The 19,380-nt window shown below is 51.1% G+C and overlaps 1 protein-coding gene across 1 annotated transcript in view; it reads right to left on the minus strand.

Annotated features, from left to right (window-relative positions):
* Positions 1–1,268, minus strand: part of LOC144610412 (inactive carboxypeptidase-like protein X2) — a 111,459-nt gene extending 110,191 nt beyond the window's left edge. Inside the window, 3 exon segments of the mRNA XM_078429068.1 lie at positions 954–968; positions 971–1,078; positions 1,081–1,268. Coding sequence (XP_078285194.1) covers positions 954–968; positions 971–1,078; positions 1,081–1,162 — 205 coding nt within the window. The 5' untranslated portion in view covers positions 1,163–1,268.
* Positions 1,269–19,380: the final 18,112 nt, after the last annotated feature.

The raw sequence follows: 19,380 nt of genomic DNA on the forward strand, positions 1-19,380 counted from the left end.
GCCCTTCGGCCCATCGTGTGCATGCTGACCAAGATACCATACTGGGATGGTCCCATTTGCCTGCATTTGGCCCTTAGCCCACCAAACCGTCGAGGGCCACCAGATGAAAGAGCCGGACTTACACTGGAGAAAATCATGAGAGGAATAAATCGGGCAGATGCACGGAATCTCTTGCCCAGAGTGGGGGAATCGAGGACCAGAGGACATAGGTTCAAGGTGAAGGGGAAAAGGTTTAATAGGAATCTGTGGGGTCACTTTTTCACACAAAGGGTGGTGGGTAAATATAGAAACATAGAAAATAGGTCATTTGGAGAAAGCCATTTGGCCCTTTGAGCCAGCACCGCCATTCATTGTGATCATGGCTGATCATCCACAATCAGTAACCCGTGCCTGCCTTCTCCCCATATCCCTTGATTCCGCTAGCCCCTCGAACTCTATCTAACTCTCTTTTAAATTCATCCAGTGAATTGGCCTCCACTGCCCTCTGTGGCAGAGAATTCCACAAATTCACAACTCTGGGTGAAAAAGTTTCTTCTCACCTCAGTTTTAAATGATGTCCCCTTTATTCTTAGGACTGTGGAACTTAGAAAAATCTGCAGATGGGCTAGTTGAGGCTGGGACTATCCCACCGTTTAAGAAACAGTTAGACAGGTACATGGATAGGACAGGTTTGGAGGGATATGGACCAAGCACGGGCAGGTGGGACTAGTGTAGCTGGGATGTGTGGGCCGGGGCGGGCGAGTTGGGCCGAAGGGCCTGTTTCTACAGGGTGTCACTCTATGACTAGTGTAGCTGGGACGAGTGGGCCGGTGTGGGCGAGTTGGGCCGAAGGGCCTGTTTCTACAGGGTATCACTCTGTGGCTAGTGTAGCTGGGACGAGTGGGCCAGTGCGGGCGGAGTTGGGCCGAAGGGCCTGTTTCCACAGGGTGTCACTCTATGGCTCTGCCACTTACCAGGAGCCGGTCCTTGCCAGTCTGGGGAGATGTCGCTCCATCTTCTGCTGCCTGGGATGGGATGGGCAGGGAGACCGCTGCCTTGTCGCTGTTCCCCGGGTCGGCTCGCACCTGGGCTCGCGGCGCTGAGGAGGTGGGTGGGCGAGCAGACACTGGCAGACGAGCAGGAGGACGGTGCAGGCGGTGGGCAGGGCGGCGAGAGTGGTCATCTCGGACACCTACCACCCCTGGGTAGATCACCCACACACTCACACACACACACACACACACACACACACACACACACACTCACACACACACACGCACACACACTCACCCACACACGCACCACACACACTCACACACACACACACGACACACACTCGCACACTCACCCACACTCACACACTCACCCACACACACACACAGAGAAAATATCCAGGCGGATAACAGCAAGAACAGGCTAAGGATTCACAGCAGATCCGAGCTCAAGCACCAAGGGCTAACTTGGAGAGAGCTAGATGCACTAAAACAAAAAAAAGTCTGATCAAATTGTTGCCACGTTGAATTCCCCCTTTAAAAAGAAACACTCGGCTGCTAGAAGAGTTAAACTCCAGCTCTTTAAACACTTCTCCCTCTTCTCTCCCTCTCTCCCTCTCTCCCTCTCTCCCTTTCTCTCCCTCTCGCCCTCTCTCCCTCTGTCCTCTCTCCTTCTCTGGCTGGCTGGCTGGATTTGGCAGCTGTGACTTTTAATAGAAAAAAAGAAAGGGGAGGAAATGAAAGGGTCCCCCCTCCCCTCCCCTCCCCTCCCCTCCCCTCCCCTCCCCTCCCCGACTGAATTGAGAAAGAGGGAGGGAGAGACAGAACGAGAAGCTAACATCTTTTTTAAAGAAACCTTGGCACCCAGCCCCTTACACTCGACATAAATCACTGGGGAAGAGATGACACGAGACGAGCGGCGAACAGGTCCATTGTGGAGGCAGGTTGGGGTCTGTGGAGAGATGATCAGTCGCTGGGATCTCTCACAAGAGAGGCAGTGAGCGCCAGAACTTCACTTGTTGGAATGAAAAGCCCCCTCTGTTTGAGAAGTTTACTTGAAGACATCAATACTCTGCTTTCCCCGGGCTTGCTGTTGTGTCTCTGGCTCTGGTTTCTCAGATGTTTCTTTTCTTGATAAAAAAACCCCACCTCACTTCTCTTTTCCTCTCTCCTCTCCTCTCCCCTCCCCTCCCCTCCCCTCCCTCCCCCTCCCCTCCTCTCCTCTCCTATCCTCTCCTCTCCTCTCCTCTCCTCTCCCTCCCCTCCCCCTCCCTCCTCTCCTCCTCCTCTCCCCTCCCCCTCCCTCCCCTCCCCTCCCCTCCTCTCCTCTCCTCTCCCCTCCCCTCCCCTCCTCTCCTCTCCCCCTCCCCTCCCTCCTCTCCTCTCCTCTCCTCTCCTCTCCTCTCCTCTCCTCTCCTCCCCTCTGCCCTCCCCTTCCCTCCGCTCTCCTCCCCACCTTTCCCTTCTCCTCTCTCCTCTCCTCTCCTCCCCTCTCCTCCCCTCTCTTCTCCTCCCCTCCATCCTCCTCTCCTCCTCTCCTCTCCCTTCCACCTCCCCTCCCCTCTCCTCCCCTCTCTTCTCCTCCCCTCCACTCCCTTCCCCTCACCTCACCTCTCCTCCACAGCTACTGCCATACTGTAGATCCACATAAAGACCGTGAAAATTTACTAAATTTACTACCATTTACTACATTTCATGGGCTTTTTCGCTGATAATGACTGCTCCTACAAGAGAAATCTTTACATGCAAGTCCAGTCTGACCACGTTGGTCGATGTTGAGCAGAAATTGGTGAATATTTGAAAATACAAAGTGCTGGAAGAACTCAGCGGGTCAGGCAGCACCTGCGGAGGCAATTATTTACTTTGAAAATATACTTAATTGGTAATGACAAATACATACAAATCAAAAATCGTGCAAAACCCTTTATAGGTTCATCGTGTCTATGCAATCAGTGTTGCTAGTATTCAACATCCTCTGACAGAGGGCAAAGGTTAAACATGAGGGGGGTAAGATTTAATAGCGACCTGAGGGTAACTTTTTTACACACAGGGTGGTGGGTGTAGGGAACGAGCTGCCAGAGGAGGTAGTTGAGGCTGGTACTATCGCAACGTTTAAGAAATATTTAGACAGGTACATGGATAGGACAGGTTTGGAGGGATATGGGTCATACGCAGTCGGTGGGACTAGTGTAAATTGGACATGTTGGTCGGTTGTGGGCAAGTTGGGCCGAAGGGCCTGTTTCCATGCTGTATCACTCCGGTGTTGAAGATGTTTCGGATCAAGACCCTCTTCAGACTAATGGAGTTAGGGGAGGGAGGGGGAGGGGGGCGGGAGGGGGGGGGGGGGGGGGGGGGGGGTGGAGGGGGGGGGATGAGAGAGGTGCAGGCAGGACGAAGCCTGGCAAGTGATAGGTGGATAAAATGAACTGCAGATGGTGGTGTAGAAAAAGAGACAGAAAGCGCTGGAGTAACTCAAGAGCGTCAGGCAGCATCTTTGGAGAGCATGGATATGTGACGTTTCGGGTCGGGGCCCTTCTTCAGACGAGTGATAGGTGGATACAGGTGGAGGAGGAGGTGGTTGTACAGTAAGTGACGAAGGGTGTAAGATACGGAGATGGACACCAAAAGCCGGAGTCACTCAGCGGGACAGGCGGCATCTCTGGAGAGAAGGAATGGGTGGCGTTTCAGTTTCAGGTCAAGACCCTTCTTCAGACTTGTGTCAATAAGGAGAGAAGGGGAGGAGTGAAATGTCAAGCCAGAGGGAAGGATATGGTTGTAGGGGGGGGGGGGGGGCAGGGGCAGGGGAGGGGAGGGCAGAGGGGGAATACAGGGGAAATAGTGGATGGGAGATGAGTGTACGCCAGAGGGCAAAGAGGAGCGGGATGACTGTTTTGTTTTGGATACGGCATGGAAACAGGCCCTTCAGCCACCGAGTCCTATGCTAACCACTAGTGTGGAGGAAGGAAGATGGTGTAAACCGAAGATGGGACAATGGGTTATAGTTTTAACAGTGTGTGCAATGACTTTTATTTTGGAACAGGAAACATGAGAACATTTTAGAGGAGGAGAAACAATCAGGAAGAATATATGCTTTGGAATAATGCTTTCTTAAGGATATATTATTGTCAAGAAATGTGTATGAAGGGGCTGCAGATTCATACCACTGAGTTGTGAGCTGCCCAAGCGAAATATGAGATGCTGTTCCTGCAATTTATGATTCCAGTTTGATGAACACAGTGTTCTGTGTTATTCCACTTTCACCTCATACACACCAGGGGCAATTTACCAAAGCCGATTAACCCAGCCAACTGCTTGTCTGAAGAATGTGTGAGGAAACCGGATCACCCGGAGAAAACCCACGTGGTCACAGGAGAAGTTACAAACTCCCAACCGACACAATACAATACAATACAATACAATATATCTTTATTGTCATTGTACCCAGGGGTACAACGAGATTGGGAATGCGCCTCCCATACGATGCACTAATTTAGGTAATTTAGACAGCAGCAACCCAACGAAACGAACAGTTATAACAGTTTTGGACAGGGTAAAGTGCACCATCTGCATTCAGGATGGAACCTGGGTCTCTGGCTCCGTGAGGCAGCAGCTCTACCAGCTGCCCCACCATACAAGGAGAAACGTTTGCAGGCCGGAGTGGGGAAAGGAGGCAGGGGAAAGAGACCGATAAATGTAAGCACTGTGTACTGCAATTGGTGGAATGTTGTCCCAGCCTCGAGTTGCCAACTGTCCCGTATTAGCCGGAACATCCCGTATTTTGGGCTAAATTGGTTTGTCCCGTACGGGACCACCCTTGACCCGACCCGCCCCCTCCTCTGACATCAGTCTGAAGAAGGGTCTCGACCTGAAACGTCACCCATCTCTCGAGATGCTGCCTGACCCGCTGAGTTACTCCACCATTTTGTGTCCACCTTTGATTTAAACCAGCATCTTCAGTTTTTTTCCCCTAGGTTTGTAGTTAATTGGCCTCTCTAAATTGCCCCGAGTGTACAGGGAGTGGATGAGAAAGTGGGATAACGTAGAATTAGTTTGAACTGGTGATCGATGGTCGGCGTGGACCCGGTGGGCCGAAGGCCCTGTTTCTATGCTGGATTTCTAAACTGAACTAGACTAAACTTAAGGGCGGCACGGTAGCGCAGCGGTAGAGTTGCTGCTTTACAGCGAATGCAGCGCCGGAGACTCAGGTTCGATCCTGACTACGGGTGCTGCACTGTAAGGAGTTTGTACATTCTCCCCGTGACCTGCGTGGGTTTTCTCCGAGATCTTCGGTTTCCTCCCACACTCCAAAGACGTACAGGTATGTAAGTTAATTGGCTGGGTAAATGTAAAAATTGTCCCTAGTGGGTGTAGGATAGTGTTAATGTACGGGGATCGCTGGGCGGCACGGACTTGGTGGGCCGAAAGGGCCTGTTTCCGGCTGTATATATATGATATGATATGATATGATATGTGGAGAGAATGGACAGGCAACATTTCAGGTCGGGACACTTCTTCAGATTGAACCCAGCTGGTTTAGACGGGAGGAATCAAATATAGAGGAGATGGTTTATTGAAGGCACTGGGTTCTGTTACAGGGAGTTGCTACAATGGAACACGAAAACTTCTCGAATAGTGGCAGAGTTAGGGTTGCCAACTTCCTCACTCCCAAATAAGGGACAAAGGGTGACGTCACCGCCCCGCGTGACCTCACCCAGCCAGCGGCCACGTGCTCCCGCTCCACCAATGGCGGCCGCCATTGGTGGAGCGGGAGCACGTGGCCGCTGGCTGGGTGAGGTCACGCGGGGGCGGTGACGTCACCCTTTGTCCCTTATTTGGGAGTGAGGAAGTTGGCAACCCTACTAATACGGGACAAGGGCAGTCCTGCACAGGACAAACGAATTTAGCCCAAAATGCGAGATGTCCCGGCTAACACGGGACAGTTGGCGACCCTCGGTCAGAGTTGTCCAAACCAATTGAACGATCATTCAGAACCCGACAGTGGCAGCATCGGGTGGAAACTGCAGCTCCTAACTTTCACTCACAGTTTGACGTGTATTGTTCCATTGAGGATATGAGTTGTGTCAACATCGGGTAATTGCCCTTGCAAATCTTCTTTCACCCCGGGCCCCTGATTCCAGTTAGAGTCAACCACACTTGCATTCATTCATTTGAAAGGAAACACAACTAACAGATTGGAAACGGTTGATGTGAATCCATGATCACCCTTGACACCCATAGCTTGCGAAAATATGTGGATGTTCCAGAACCACATGTTGCCCTGAGCAAATATACAGGGAGGCACAACAATTATAAAAGGGCTCATCTGGTTCGCATTCAAGTTCACAGTAATCTATATACTAAAACTCTCGTTTGTTTGTTTGTTTGTTCCTGAACTACAGCCAAAACGGTACACGATAGCGCGGCAATATTAGGCCCACCTTACTCACCGTTGTCCCTTTGGTGCTAATGGAAGGAGTTTCATTGAAATCGGTGTTAAATTTTTTAAGTTATTCACATTTTAAAGTTTAAATCTATCTCCTAGGGAGGGAGGGGGGAGGAGGGTGGGAGGAGCAGGGAGGGGAGAGGAGGGAGGGAGGGGGCGAAGGGAAGGGGAGAGGGGGAGGGGAGGGGGAGGGGAAGAGAGGGAGGGAGGGAGGGGGAGGAGGGTGGGAGGAGCAGGGAGGGGAGAGGAGGGAGGGAGGGGGCGAAGGGAAGGGGAGAGAGGGAGGGGAGGGGGAGGGGAAGAGAGGGAGGGAGGAGGGTTGAGGGGGTGGAGTTGGGGGAATGGGAAGGGGAGAGGAGGAGGGGAGGGGGGAGGGGGAGGGTGGGGGGGAAGGGAGGAGGGAGGGGGAGAGTGGAGGGGGGAGTGGAGGAGGAGGGGGTGCTGCACCAATGCAGGAGAGGGTTTGGGGCCAACAGGTCCACTTGGTCTAGTGTTAATTAAAAATAGAAAATGTTCAAATTTAAAGCAAGACTTTAACTTAACATGATTGCTAGTAAAATAGCCTGTGGGAATGTGGGGAATGGCTTTCTGATTAATAAATGTGTTCACATCACTAACTGCCCTCAATAACGTTATGCCCGTTGTTCTAAATATAGACACACGTGCTGACCCATGTCTCCAGGCTAAGCTGGATTTGGTGTGTTTCGAGATAGGCATTTTCTAAATATTTGGAAATTGAGTCAATGGTGAACTGAGTCAGTCAGACCGCATGTAACAACAAGGAACTGCAGATGCTGGTTTATGCTAATAATGTGCAAAAAAGTGCTGGAGTAACTCAGCGGGTCAGGCAGCATTTCCAGAGAAAATGGATCGCTGACGTTTCAGGTCGGGACCCTTGTTCAGAACCCGTTGGAGAAGGTTTAGTTGAATTTAGAGATAGTTTAGAGATTAGTTTAGTTTAGTTTCCAGATACAGTGTGGGAACAGGCCCTTCGGCCTGCTGAGTCTGTGCTGACCAGAGGTCCCTGCAAACTAGCGCTATCCTACACACGCTAGGGACAATTTACAATTGTACCGAGCCAATTAACGTACAAACATGTACGTCTTTGGAGTGGGGGAGGAAACTGGAGATGCCGGAGAAAACCCACGCAGGTCACGGGGAGAACGTACAAACTCCGTACAGACAGCACCTGTAGTCAGGATCGAACCCGGGTCTCGGGCGCTGTAAGGATGCAACTCTATCGCTGCGCCACCGTGCTGCCCCATAGGAGAAGAGCCTACAAAGTAGGCTTGCCTTGAGGAGAGTTCACAGTGAAGCAGACAACAAGTCATAAAAAGGAACTGCAGATGTTGGTCGGAAGAAGTGGGCGGTCACGGTGGCGCAGCGGCAGAGTTGCCGCCTTACAGCGAATGCAGCGCCGGAGACCCGGGTTCGATCCCGACTAGGGGTGCTGTCTGTACGGAGTTTGTACGTTCTCCCCGTGACCTGCGTGGGTTTTCTCCGAGATCTTCGGATTCCTCCCACACTCCAAAGACGCGCAGGCTTTGAAGGTGAATTGGCTTGGTAAATGTTAAAAAATTGTCCCTAGTGGGTGTGGGATAGTGTGTTAATGTGCGGGGATCGCTGGTCGGCGCGGACCCGGTGGGCCGAAAGGCCTGTTTCCGCGCTGTATCTCTAAACTAAATCTAAACTGTGTGTCTTTCAATCAGACCTAATATGTGCTCAGCGCAATTCCTGGCTTTGTGTTGAATGTGGAGCGGTTCACTTGACATCAGCACACGTTGAATTTTGCAAAGAAGATCAGTTTGCCAAACTACGACCCCTTCTGAAAAGGACAAAGTCCTAGACTTCTAAACCTGAAGGCAATCTGGGGCTCATATGTGATTGTTCTTCTGTTCCCGAACGACCATCAAAACTAGGTGGATATTTATGGCTTCATTGGTATTGCTTGAGAGTCTGGTTCCGTTGCTGCTAATTTTGTTGTCGTTTGCAAAAGAAAGGCACAAAGTGCTGGAGTAACTCAGCGGCCCAGGAGAACATGGACAGGAGATGTTTCGGGTCGAGACCCTTCTTTAGGCTGATTGGAGGGGGGCGAGAATGAAAACTAGGGGGTGGGGGGGGGGGCGGAAGCAGGGCAGAGGTGAACACAGGCAAGGGGTTTATTTGGTAGGCAGAGTTTTGGACTAAGGCCAGAGATGAGGAGACAGGTGTGAGGCCGAGAGGATAGAGAGTCGTGAAATGTTAAGCTCAGGAATAGAATGGCTGTTAATTGTGCATCCATTGTAAATGGTACAGGTGGAGATGGAGGGGGGGGGAGGGGGGGGGGAGGGGGGGGGAGGGGGGTGAAGGGAAACTGGTACAAGGTCAGTCATGGGAGGGGGGAAGAGGGGAGGAAGGGGAATAGACAATAGACAATAGACTATAGACAATAGGTGCAGGAGGAGGCCATTCGGCCCTTCGAGCCAGCACCGCCATTCAATGTGATCATGGCTGATCATTCTCAATCAGTACCCCGTTCCTGCCTTCTCCCCATACCCCCTGGGGATAGGAATAGAAAAGGGGATGGGTTTTTTGGTGGCGATTTAGTTGCTTCAGGAAAATAATGGTGAAGAAATTGGGAAAAACATTTGGATCAAGAGTTCTAAGCTGTCACTCAGTGATGGCAGTACAATCATTGCACGTTTAAATAATTTCCTGACCTCTTCCCAGCTCAATCCCTACTTTTCTATGGTAGAAACAAGGAGCTACAGGTGCCTGTTTACCCAGGAAAGGCAGAGAATGCTGGAGGACCTTGGCGGGTCAGGCTGCATCCCTGGAGAACATGGATAGGTAACGTTTTGAGTCACCACCTTTCTTCAGACTGATGGTTTGAAGTAGGGTCCCAACTTGAAACATCAACCATCGATGCTTTCCAGGGATATTGCCTGACCCGCTGAGTTAGTCTCGTGTTGCTGCTTTACAGCGAATGCAGCGCCGGAGACTCAGGTTCGATCCTGACTACGGGTGCTGTACTGTAAGGAGTTTGTACGTTTTCCCCGTGACCTGCGTGGGTTTTCTCCGAGATCTTCGGTTTCCTCCCACACTCCAAAGACGTACGGGTATGTAGGTTAATTTGACTGGATAAATATAAAAAATTGTCCCTAGTGGGTGTAGGATAGTGTTAATGTGCGGGGATCGCTGGGCGGCGCGGACTTGGTGGGCCGAAAAGGCCTGTTTCCGCGCTGTATATATATGATATGATATGATATGATACTTTAAGTCTAGCATCTTTGTTAAAGCACCTTGCACACCAAGCTAAAAGCCTTTTTAAACCCCACTATCTTTCCCATCAACCTCTCTCATCCACGTACCTACCCCAATCTATTTTAAACGTATCCGTCTCTGCCACCTCCTCTTGTTGTTTGATCCATGTTCCCAGCCTGGTGATAGTTCTCTCTGAGCATTACGAGCATCGTACGCCAGTTACTGCAGTCAGGCACGGCAGCTTTCTTGCAGATGGACCTATCTACCAAGTGCCTGAGCTCTTTGTTATCGAACCCTGTCGAGTTCGCGTTCGCGGTCAGTTGGATGTCAATAATCAGAGACGGCACAGACTTTACCTGTTAGTTTATTAGAGATCTCGTAGACAGGTTTCTAAAAGCACACACAGAGTTGCGGGCTCCGGGGCCAGTGGAAACGTGTCACACCAGCCCCTAGAATTAAGCCCCTTTTATTCCCCAAAACCGCAGAATTCACAGTTATTTACAAGTATCACAACCAATCAATATTGGAATTAAGTCAGTTTTCCCTTATACGGCCGAGTGTTGGAACAAAGTCAGTTTTCCCTTATAAGGTCCTAACATGCTATTGTTCAAGGTTTAGTCGGCGTCTGTTTACTGTTTGTGTTCTTTATACATTGTGTTTTTCTCCTCTGAAGACAAGCTGGAACATTCTGCGGTTTGGGCTACTGATTACTACTAGCTTTAGCAAGTTCAGCATTTTTGTGATTATGTAGCCTCAAGCAGGTGTGTGAGAGAGAGAGAGAGAGCCTCAAGCATGTGCTTTAACCGAGCACACAATGCTGCAAAGCCCATGTCCAGTGACCGAAGCAAACTAAAAGGACAGATCTGGCTCTGCGTTCCTCATCTCCACAACCCTTCTCAGGTACGGACAACAGGGAGTGGATCCGAGACTGAAAGTCCTCATCACCCAGAATGGGAACATGCACAGGGATGCCATCTACTGTACACCTCCGCTCAGTCCACCTAGACCTACCTGATCTCCCGGTTGCCAAACACTTTAACTCCCCCTCCCATTCCCACACTGACTTTTCAATCCTGGGCCTCCTCCATTGTCAGAGTGAGGCCCAGCGCAAATTGGAGGAACAGCACCTCATATTTCGCTTGGGCAGCTTACACCCCAGCGGTATGAACATTGACTTCTCTAACTTCAAGTAACCCTTGCTTTCCCTCTCTATCCATCCCTCCCCTCTTCCCAGTTCTCCAACCAGTCTGACTGTCATTTCGTTTTATCGCTGTTTCCTTTATTGTTACCTTCTCCGAGCTAACACTGATCAATTCTACATTTTCCTTGATCACCATCCCCTTTGTCTCATTTTCACACCTAACACTTCCTTATCTCTGTGTCTCCCTCGCCCCCTGACTCAGTCCGAAGAAGGGTCTCGACCTGAAACGCCACCCATTCCTTCCCTCCAGAGATGCTGCCTGTCCCGCTGAGTTACTCCGGCATTTTGTGTCTATCCAACTCCAGAGACCTTATGGTTTCCAATGGACCTTTTCCATTGGGACTGTGTGCCTCCAAGCTTTCTCAGAGTGGCACTTAAAGCATAAGAGTGTTGCGAAATGCTCTGGCTCATTAAAAAAATGCCTTGGCAGGAGTCGCAGATCAGACCTTAGAGAGACACAAAAAGCTGGAGTATCTCAGCGGGACCGGCAGCATCTCTGGAGAGAAGGAATGGGTGACATCTTGGGTCGAGACCCTTCTTCAGACCTCGAACCGGTACGTCACCCATTCCTTCTCTCCCGAGATGCTGCCTGTCCCGCTGAGTTACTCCGGCTTTTTGTGTCTGTCTTCGGTTTAAACCAGCATCTGCAGTTCCTTCCCACACAGATCGAACCTTAGGACAGGCACACGCTTTACATCCAGAAAGTCTTCCTTTCTAAAGAGGTTTGAAAGGCCAACATAAATTTTATGGTTAAAGTCAAAACATTGGCAGACTTCAGAACGTCTGGAAACACTTAATCATTCCGACAACATTAGCGGAGAGAGGACGTTTGGATTAACACTTTGGGGTTCTGATCAACCAGCAATGGACTTGAAGCATTAACTTTCCCTTCCCTCCGTGTTCAGTGCTGCTGTGCTGCTGAGTGACTTTTAATGAATATTGTTTTCATACGTTTCACTTAATGGCTTTCATGAGCGATCGTAAATGTGATGCAGTCACTCCGCGGGAGACTGGGAATCCTACTGGAGTTTAGTACCACTGCGATCCATTTAAATAACGAGAAAATAACTTTCGATGGGGAGGGCAATGAATTGAAGTTATACTCTGGCCACGTGAAACATATCTGGGGTGCCACAAGAGTTTAGAAAGCTGTGTCGGTCATCAAGGGACCACAGTGCAAACTCATTGGAATGGTAGAAACAAGGAGCTGCAGATGCTGCTTTACAAAAGAAAAAGGCACAAAGTGTTGGAGTAACACCGCGGGTCATAAGGTCACAAGGGATAGGTGTAGAATTAGGCCATTCGGCCCATCAAGTCTGCTCCACCATTCAATCGTGGCTGATCTATCTCTCCCCCCTAACCCCATTCTCCTGCCTTCTCCCCACAACCTCTGACACCCGTACTAATCAAGAATCTATCTGTCTCTGCCTTAAAAATATCCACTGACTTGGCCTCCACAGCCTTCTGTGGCAAAGAATTCCACACATTCACAACCCTCTGACTAAAGAAATTTCTCCTCATCTCCTTCATAGAAGAACGTCCTTTAATTCTGAGGCTGTGACCTCTAGTCCTAGACTCTCCCACTAGTGGAAACATCCTCTCCACATCCACTCTATCCAAGCCTTGCACTATTCTGTACTTTTTTAATGAGGTCCCCCCTCATTCTTCTAAACTCCAGCGAGTACAGGCCCAGTGCTGACAAACGCTCATCATACGTTAATCCACTCATTCCTGGGATCATTCTTGTAAACCTCCTCTGGACCCTCTCCAGAGCCAGCACATCCTTCCACAGATACGGTGCCCAGAATTGCTCACAATATTCCAACTATGGCCTGACCAGCGCCTTATAGAGCCTCAGCATTACAGCGCTGTCTGGGTCAGGCAGCATCTCAGGAGAACAAGGCGAGGTGACGGTTCAGGTCGGGACTCTTCTTCAGGTTGATTGAGATTGTGATGATGTGCCTGGTCTTCAAGCGGGATTGGCAGCTCGATAGTCCAAGGTGTGTGATATTTTGTGAGTGGGGCTTGGTGTTGATGGGGTTCCAGTGGCTCCCAGAAGCACCGGGACCTTGAATTTATCCTGTAGATCCACAGCTTGGCAGCAATGCTGACCGCAATGCCTTGGAACCTGTGATTGCCAGAACAAGGAGTGACCTAGAGTTCAGCTCACAACCAGCGTGTATGGAAATAGGCCATTCAGCCCACAACATTCCTGCTGGCCAGCAGGCACCCATCCATGTTAATCCCATCTCCCTGCACCTGGTCCACAGCCCTCAATGCCTGGCTCATTCAGGCAGCACGCTTTCCTTCCTCTCCCTTCTTTCTGCTTTTCCCCTCTTTCACCTCCCTCTTTCCCACCTCCTCACTCTCTCCAACCCTCCCAGCATCTCTCGTACTCCATGGTGAGCCCAGGGTCCCCATTAGGGTTGCCAACTTCCTCACTCCCAAATAAGGGACAAGGTGACGTCACCGCCCCGCGCCCCATGTGACCTCACCCAGCCAGTGACCACATGCTCCCGTCCTACCAATGGCGGCCGCCCGGGCCAGGAGGCCGGTTGCTACGCAACCTCCGTTAGGCGGTGCCCGGGCCTACACTGCCCGGGACTACAGCGGCCCCCGGGCTACAGTGGCTGGGCCTACAGTGTCCGGGCCTACAGTTTCCATACATACAGTGTCCGGGCCAACAGTGTCGTGTCCGGGCCTACAGTGTCCGGGCCTACAGTTTCCAGGCCTACAGTGTCCGGGCCTACAGTGTCCGGACCTACAGTGTCTGGGCCTACAGTGTCCGGGCCTACAGCGCCGTGATGTGTCTGTGAACATGACTTTGTGAGGGGGTGAATGTGTGGGAGGTCCATTTTGCAAAGTGGCCGGAAGAAGAGTGTTCAGAGTTATAATCCGACGAATGAGAAGAAAGCAAAATCTTGTGAAACAAAGGGAGAGACCCCAAGGGCGGTCACGGTGGCGCAGCGGTAGAGTTGCTGCCTTACCGCGAATGCAGCGCCGGAGACCCGGGTTCAATCCCCACCACGAGTGCTGTCTGTACAGAGTTTGTACGTTCTCATTGTGACCTGCCTGGGTTTTCTCCGAGATCTTTGGTTTCCTCCCCACACCCCAAAGACGTGCAGGTTTGTGAGTTAATTAGATTGGTATCGTTGTAAATTATCCCCAGTGCGTGCTGGATGGTGTTAATGTGTGTTAATGTGTGGGGGATCGCTGGTCGGTGCAGACTCGGTCGGTGGGTCGAGGGGCCGGTTTCTGCGCTGTATCTCTAAACTAAACTAAGTTAAAGTGGGATGTCAGTGGAGAAAGCTCCACCAAATTATCATCTGTCGGATGTTGAAGTCTCCCAAAAAACTGCAGCTGGTGTTGACCTTCATAGAGCAGAAGAATTTGCCGCAAGAAAAGATATTGGCTATTCTTCTCGATGGAGGGAAGAGGGAGGACTGTTTACGAGAAGACAGGGATGTGAGCAATACTCGTATTAATGAAGGGCAAGGATTAACTTGGTGGGACATGACAAAACTGCTCTTCTAAAATGTAGACAGAAACATGATCTTATTATGTGGAGACAATGAAGATAGATTCAGTAATCATTCCCCAAGACACTCAAAACGGAAATGTTTTGTCGAAAAAAAATTAATCTATTTAATGAGATTGAGCTATATCATTAAGTTCACAAGAGCAGTTGGAACACATTCTAAATGTTGCAGAGAATATAATCTTCCCTTTGCTAAATGTGGAGGTTTAGAGGGGTGTGGGCCATGTGGTACTGGGGTTGATGGGGCATCTTGGTTGGCATGGGCAAGGGGGATGAAGGGCCTCTCCCCATGCAGTATGACTGTAGACACAAGGGACTGCAGATGCTGGTACCCACCTATCACTTGCCTGGTCTTATCCCATCTCCACCTCTCTTCCAGCTTGCTACTTCGGTCAGACCGAAGAAGGGTCTCGACTAGGGTGCCAACTACCTCACTCCCAGATACGGGACAAGGTGACGTCACCGCCCCGCGCCCCACGTGACCTCACCCACCCAGCGGCCACGTGCTCCCGCTCCACCAATGGCGGCCGCCCGGGCCAGGAGGCGGGTTGCGAACACATTCGGCCCCGCTCCCCGAACACACTCCGTTAGCCTACACTGTTCCGGCCTACATCGGCCCGCGGGCCTAATACGGGACAAGGGCGGTCCCGTACGTGATAAACCAATGTAGCCCAAAATACGGGATGTCCCGGCTAATACGGGACAGTTGGCAACCCTAGTCTCGACCCAAAACCTAGCCTATCTATGTCCACCAGGGATATGGTCTGACCCGCTGAGTTACTCCAGCACCATCTATTTCCCTTTGCTAAAAAACTGTTCAAAACTTGACCTTGCAATCTGATTATCATTATCATTGTTAACAGCCTCTGGCTGTTTGGATAGCTGTGGATTTATTGAGCGCTCAAAGATTCCTGGCTTCTCAATGATGTCCACGTCACCCAGTGGAGGGTGGAATGAAGCCGAGCCCCCTGCAGTGGTCACACGATGGAAGGCAGGTGCTGTGGCAACAAACCCACCACCGGGAAAGTAATCGGTTAAATGGGGACACACAAACAACGGCAGACGCTGGAATCTTGCGTGAGACAAAACTGCCAGAGCAACTCGGCAGGTCAGGCAGCATCTCCAGAGCGTTGGAGTAAGTTTGCCCCACCCTGACCTCTTCCCCAACTTAAACCCGCCACTACGCTGAACAAGGGTCACGACCCGAAACATCACCTGTGCATGTTTTTTTGAGATACAGCGCGGAAACAGGCCCTTCGGCCCACCGAGTCCGCGCCGCCCAGCGATCACCGCACATTAACACTATCCTACACACACTAAGGACAATTTTTTACATTTACCCAGTCAATTAACCTACAAACCTGTACGTATTTGGAGTGTGGGAGGAAACCGAAGATCTCGGAGAAAACCCACACGGTCACGGGGAGAACGTACAAACTCCGTACAGACGGCGCCCGTAGTGGGAATCGAACCCGGGTCTCCGGCGCTGCATTCGCTGTAAGGCAGCAACTCTACCGCTGCGCCACCGTGCCGCACTGTTCTCCACAGATGCTGCCTGAACCATTGAGTTAGTCCAAGCCTTTGTGTTCTACACAAGATTTCACCATCTGCTGTTCAGTTTAGCTTAGTTTAGTCTAGTTTAGTTTAGTTTAGTTTAGTTTAGTTTAGTTTAGAGATACAGCGCAGAAACAGGCCCTTCGGCCCAAGGAGTCCGCACCGACCAGTGATTCCCGCACATTAACACTATCCCACACACACTGGGAACCTATTCCAAGCCAATAAACTTTTAAACCTGTACGTCTTTGGAGCGTGGGAGGAAAACAAAGATCTCGGAGAAAACCCACGCAGGTCACGGGGAAAACGTACAAACTCCGTACAGACAGCGCCCATAGTCGGGATCGAACCCTGGTCTCCGGCGCTGCAAGCGCTGTAAGGCAGCAACTCTACCGCTGCGCCACCGTGCCGACCCTTGTGTCTTTATTTTACTGTTCCACTGCAAAATCTCCTCAAGGTATGCCTGCTTTGAAGAAGTTCTCCTCCTCTCTCAGACAGGAGTTCTGTGAGACCCTCTCTCACTGCTCCCTCCTCTCTCACTGCTCCCCCCTCTCTCTCTGCTCCCCCCTCTCTCTCTGCTCCCCCCTCTCTCTCTGCTCCCCCCTCTCTCTCTGCTCCCCCCTCTCTCTCTGCTCCCCCCTCTATGATCCTGTCACTCTCCTAATCTACAACCGGGTCCTGACCCAGACTCGCCTGGTTTTGTCTTGTTCCCGCCTCTTGCCAGATTTCTTCCTCCTACTACAATCAGTCTGAAGAAGGGACCCGACACGAGACGTCACCCATCCATGTCCTCCAGAGATGCTGCCTGACCCGCTGAGTTACCCCAGCACTTTGCAAGTGACCAGTTAAACTATTTTCCTTTTTTCCAAAATCTCGATTCTAGTTGTTACATTACTGTTTCTTAAATGTGTGGGCTGAAACACAACTTGGGAGCCGCCACAACAGAATATTATGCAAAAACCCAGCCATTTCCTCAGTCCACAGATTTTGAAGATTATTCATGCTAATTCGGCCTGCCAAACTCTGAGGAATGCTTCCTGTTTACTACAATCTACAGTTTTGGAGTAAATTGCAAAAGTCCCCTTGGTTCCTTGCCTCACAATTTGGAATAGATCACGAGGCGGAGATTGCTTTCAGGCTGTGCTGAGGCTACACATCACGGGGTCCTGACCCTCACTGGTGTGAGACCTGTAACCTGTCACAGATAAGGCTCAAAACCACAGTCACAAAGTCAGACAGCATCAAAATGAGCCCTTCACCCATCTTGCCCATGCCGACCAACTTGCCCCATCCACACTAGTCCCACCTGCCTGCGTTTATATAGAAACATAGACAATAAGTGCAGGAGGAGGCCATTTGGCCCTTCGAGCCAGCACCGCCATTCATTGCGATCATGGCTGATCTTCCACGATCAGTAACCCGTGCCTGCCTTCTCCCCATATCCCTTGATTCCGCTAGCCCCTAGAGCTCTATCTAACTCTCTTTTAAATTCATCCAGTGAATTGGCCTCCACTGCCCTCTGTGGCAGAGAATTCCACAAATTCACAACTCTCTGGGTGAAAAGGTTTTTTCTCACCTCAGTTTTAAATGGCCTCCCCTTTATTCTGAGACTGTGGCCCCTGGTTCTGGACTCCCCCAACATTGGGAATCTTCTCTGTACCCTTTGCAGCTTGGCACCATCTTTCCTATAACATGGTGCCCAGAAATGAACTGAACTGAAAGTGCAGACTTGGTCTTTCATTACAATCATGGGGTTTGCACAGAAAACCGTTTGGACAATGGCTTGTCTAAAAAAAAAAGATAAAACCTAGAGAGTGAGCTTCTGAGGTTGAGCTATCAGACAAATAATTTGGTGGAGGAAGAGCAAATGGGTGGGCAATCATTTGTGGTTGGATGGCAGGGTGGCACGGTGGTAGATTTACTGCCTTACAGCGCCAAAGATCAGGGTTCGGCCCTGACTACGGGCGCCGTCTGTACAGAGTTTGGACATTTACCCAGTGACCGCGTGGGTTTTCTCCGGGTGCTCCGGTTTCCGCCCACACTCCAAAGGCGTGCAGGTTTGTAGGTTAATTGACTTAGTTAAAATTGTAAATTGTCCCTTGTGTGTGCAGGGCAGTGTTAGTGTGCGGGGATCGCTGGTGGGCCGGAGGCCCTGTTTCCACACTTGTTCTCTAAACCAAGCTGAACGTATTGCCGATTGCCTGCTGTAACTGAGTGAGGAGGGTGGAGTTTAACCCGAGGCCAGGAGGGAAGAAAGGCGGAGTTGGAGGGGGAGGGGGGAGGTGGGGGGGGGGGAGGGGGGGAGGGATGGGGGGGTGGGGGGTTTAAACTATAGGGGATTCACGGGCTAGGGAGCCGCTGAGCCCCCTGCCCTCCACGCAGTGTAGCGGGGATGGGCCCGGCTCTCACGGCAACCTCTCGCCACCCGCTCCCTTGACCAGAAGCTCCCACCGTCTGGTGCCGGATCATTGGGAGTTTCACCTCCCAACAATGTTCGGTTCATGATTTGAGAGAGTATCGAGGGCTACAGGAACACAGGCAGGAGAATGGGGTGCAGAGGGAAAAATGGATCAGCCATGATCAAATGGCGGACGTAGGCGCGCGGTGCACCACGAAATCCGTTATCCAGACAGACACAAAAAGCTGGAGTAACTCAGCGGGTCAGGCAGCATCTCTGGAGAGAAGGGATGGGCGACGTTTACGGGTCAAGACCCTCCTTCCGTTACCTAGTGGTCTGTTATTACGAGCGTTTACACTATTTCCACATCTTCACAGAAGGACATTGGCTCAGCCCAATCTATAACTGCGTCTACTCTGATTCAGCTACTCCCACACAGATAAATTCCTTCCCTCTCATTCCCATTGAGTGAGTGGAAACCAGAAACCACAGGGCAGTCTCCAACATTGCAGGCGTGAGATGCATCCTCACAGCACCGGCCTGTCCTTAGGTTCTCAGCACCAAGCATTGTGAGCTTGAAAGCCCGCACCACCAGACACAGACACAGCTCTGTGCCCTCTGCTGTCAGAGCCACCTCTTTAACACAACCTTTAACTTAAACACTTGTCCCGCCCCGGACATTCCCTCTTCTCCCCGCTCCCATCTGGCAGAAGGTACAGAAGCTTGAAAGCGCGCACCACCAGACTCAGGAACAGCCTCTTCCCCTCTGTTATCAGGCTTCTGAACGGCCCTTCCATAAGCTAGGGCACTGCCACCTCTACCCCATTGCGGACATTGGATTTTGTCTCTGGAACTGGTACGCAGCGGTAGAGTTGCTGCCTTACAGCGCATGTAAGACCCAGAGACCCGGGTTCGATCCCGACTACGGGCGCCGTCTGTACGGAGTTTGTACGTTCTCCCCGTGACTTGCATGGGTTTTCTCCGAGATCTTCGGTTTCCTCCCACACTCCAAAGACGTACAGCTATGTCAGT

Source organism: Rhinoraja longicauda, chromosome 36 (genome assembly GCF_053455715.1).
Source record: "Rhinoraja longicauda isolate Sanriku21f chromosome 36, sRhiLon1.1, whole genome shotgun sequence".
NCBI lineage: Eukaryota > Metazoa > Chordata > Chondrichthyes > Rajiformes > Arhynchobatidae > Rhinoraja > Rhinoraja longicauda.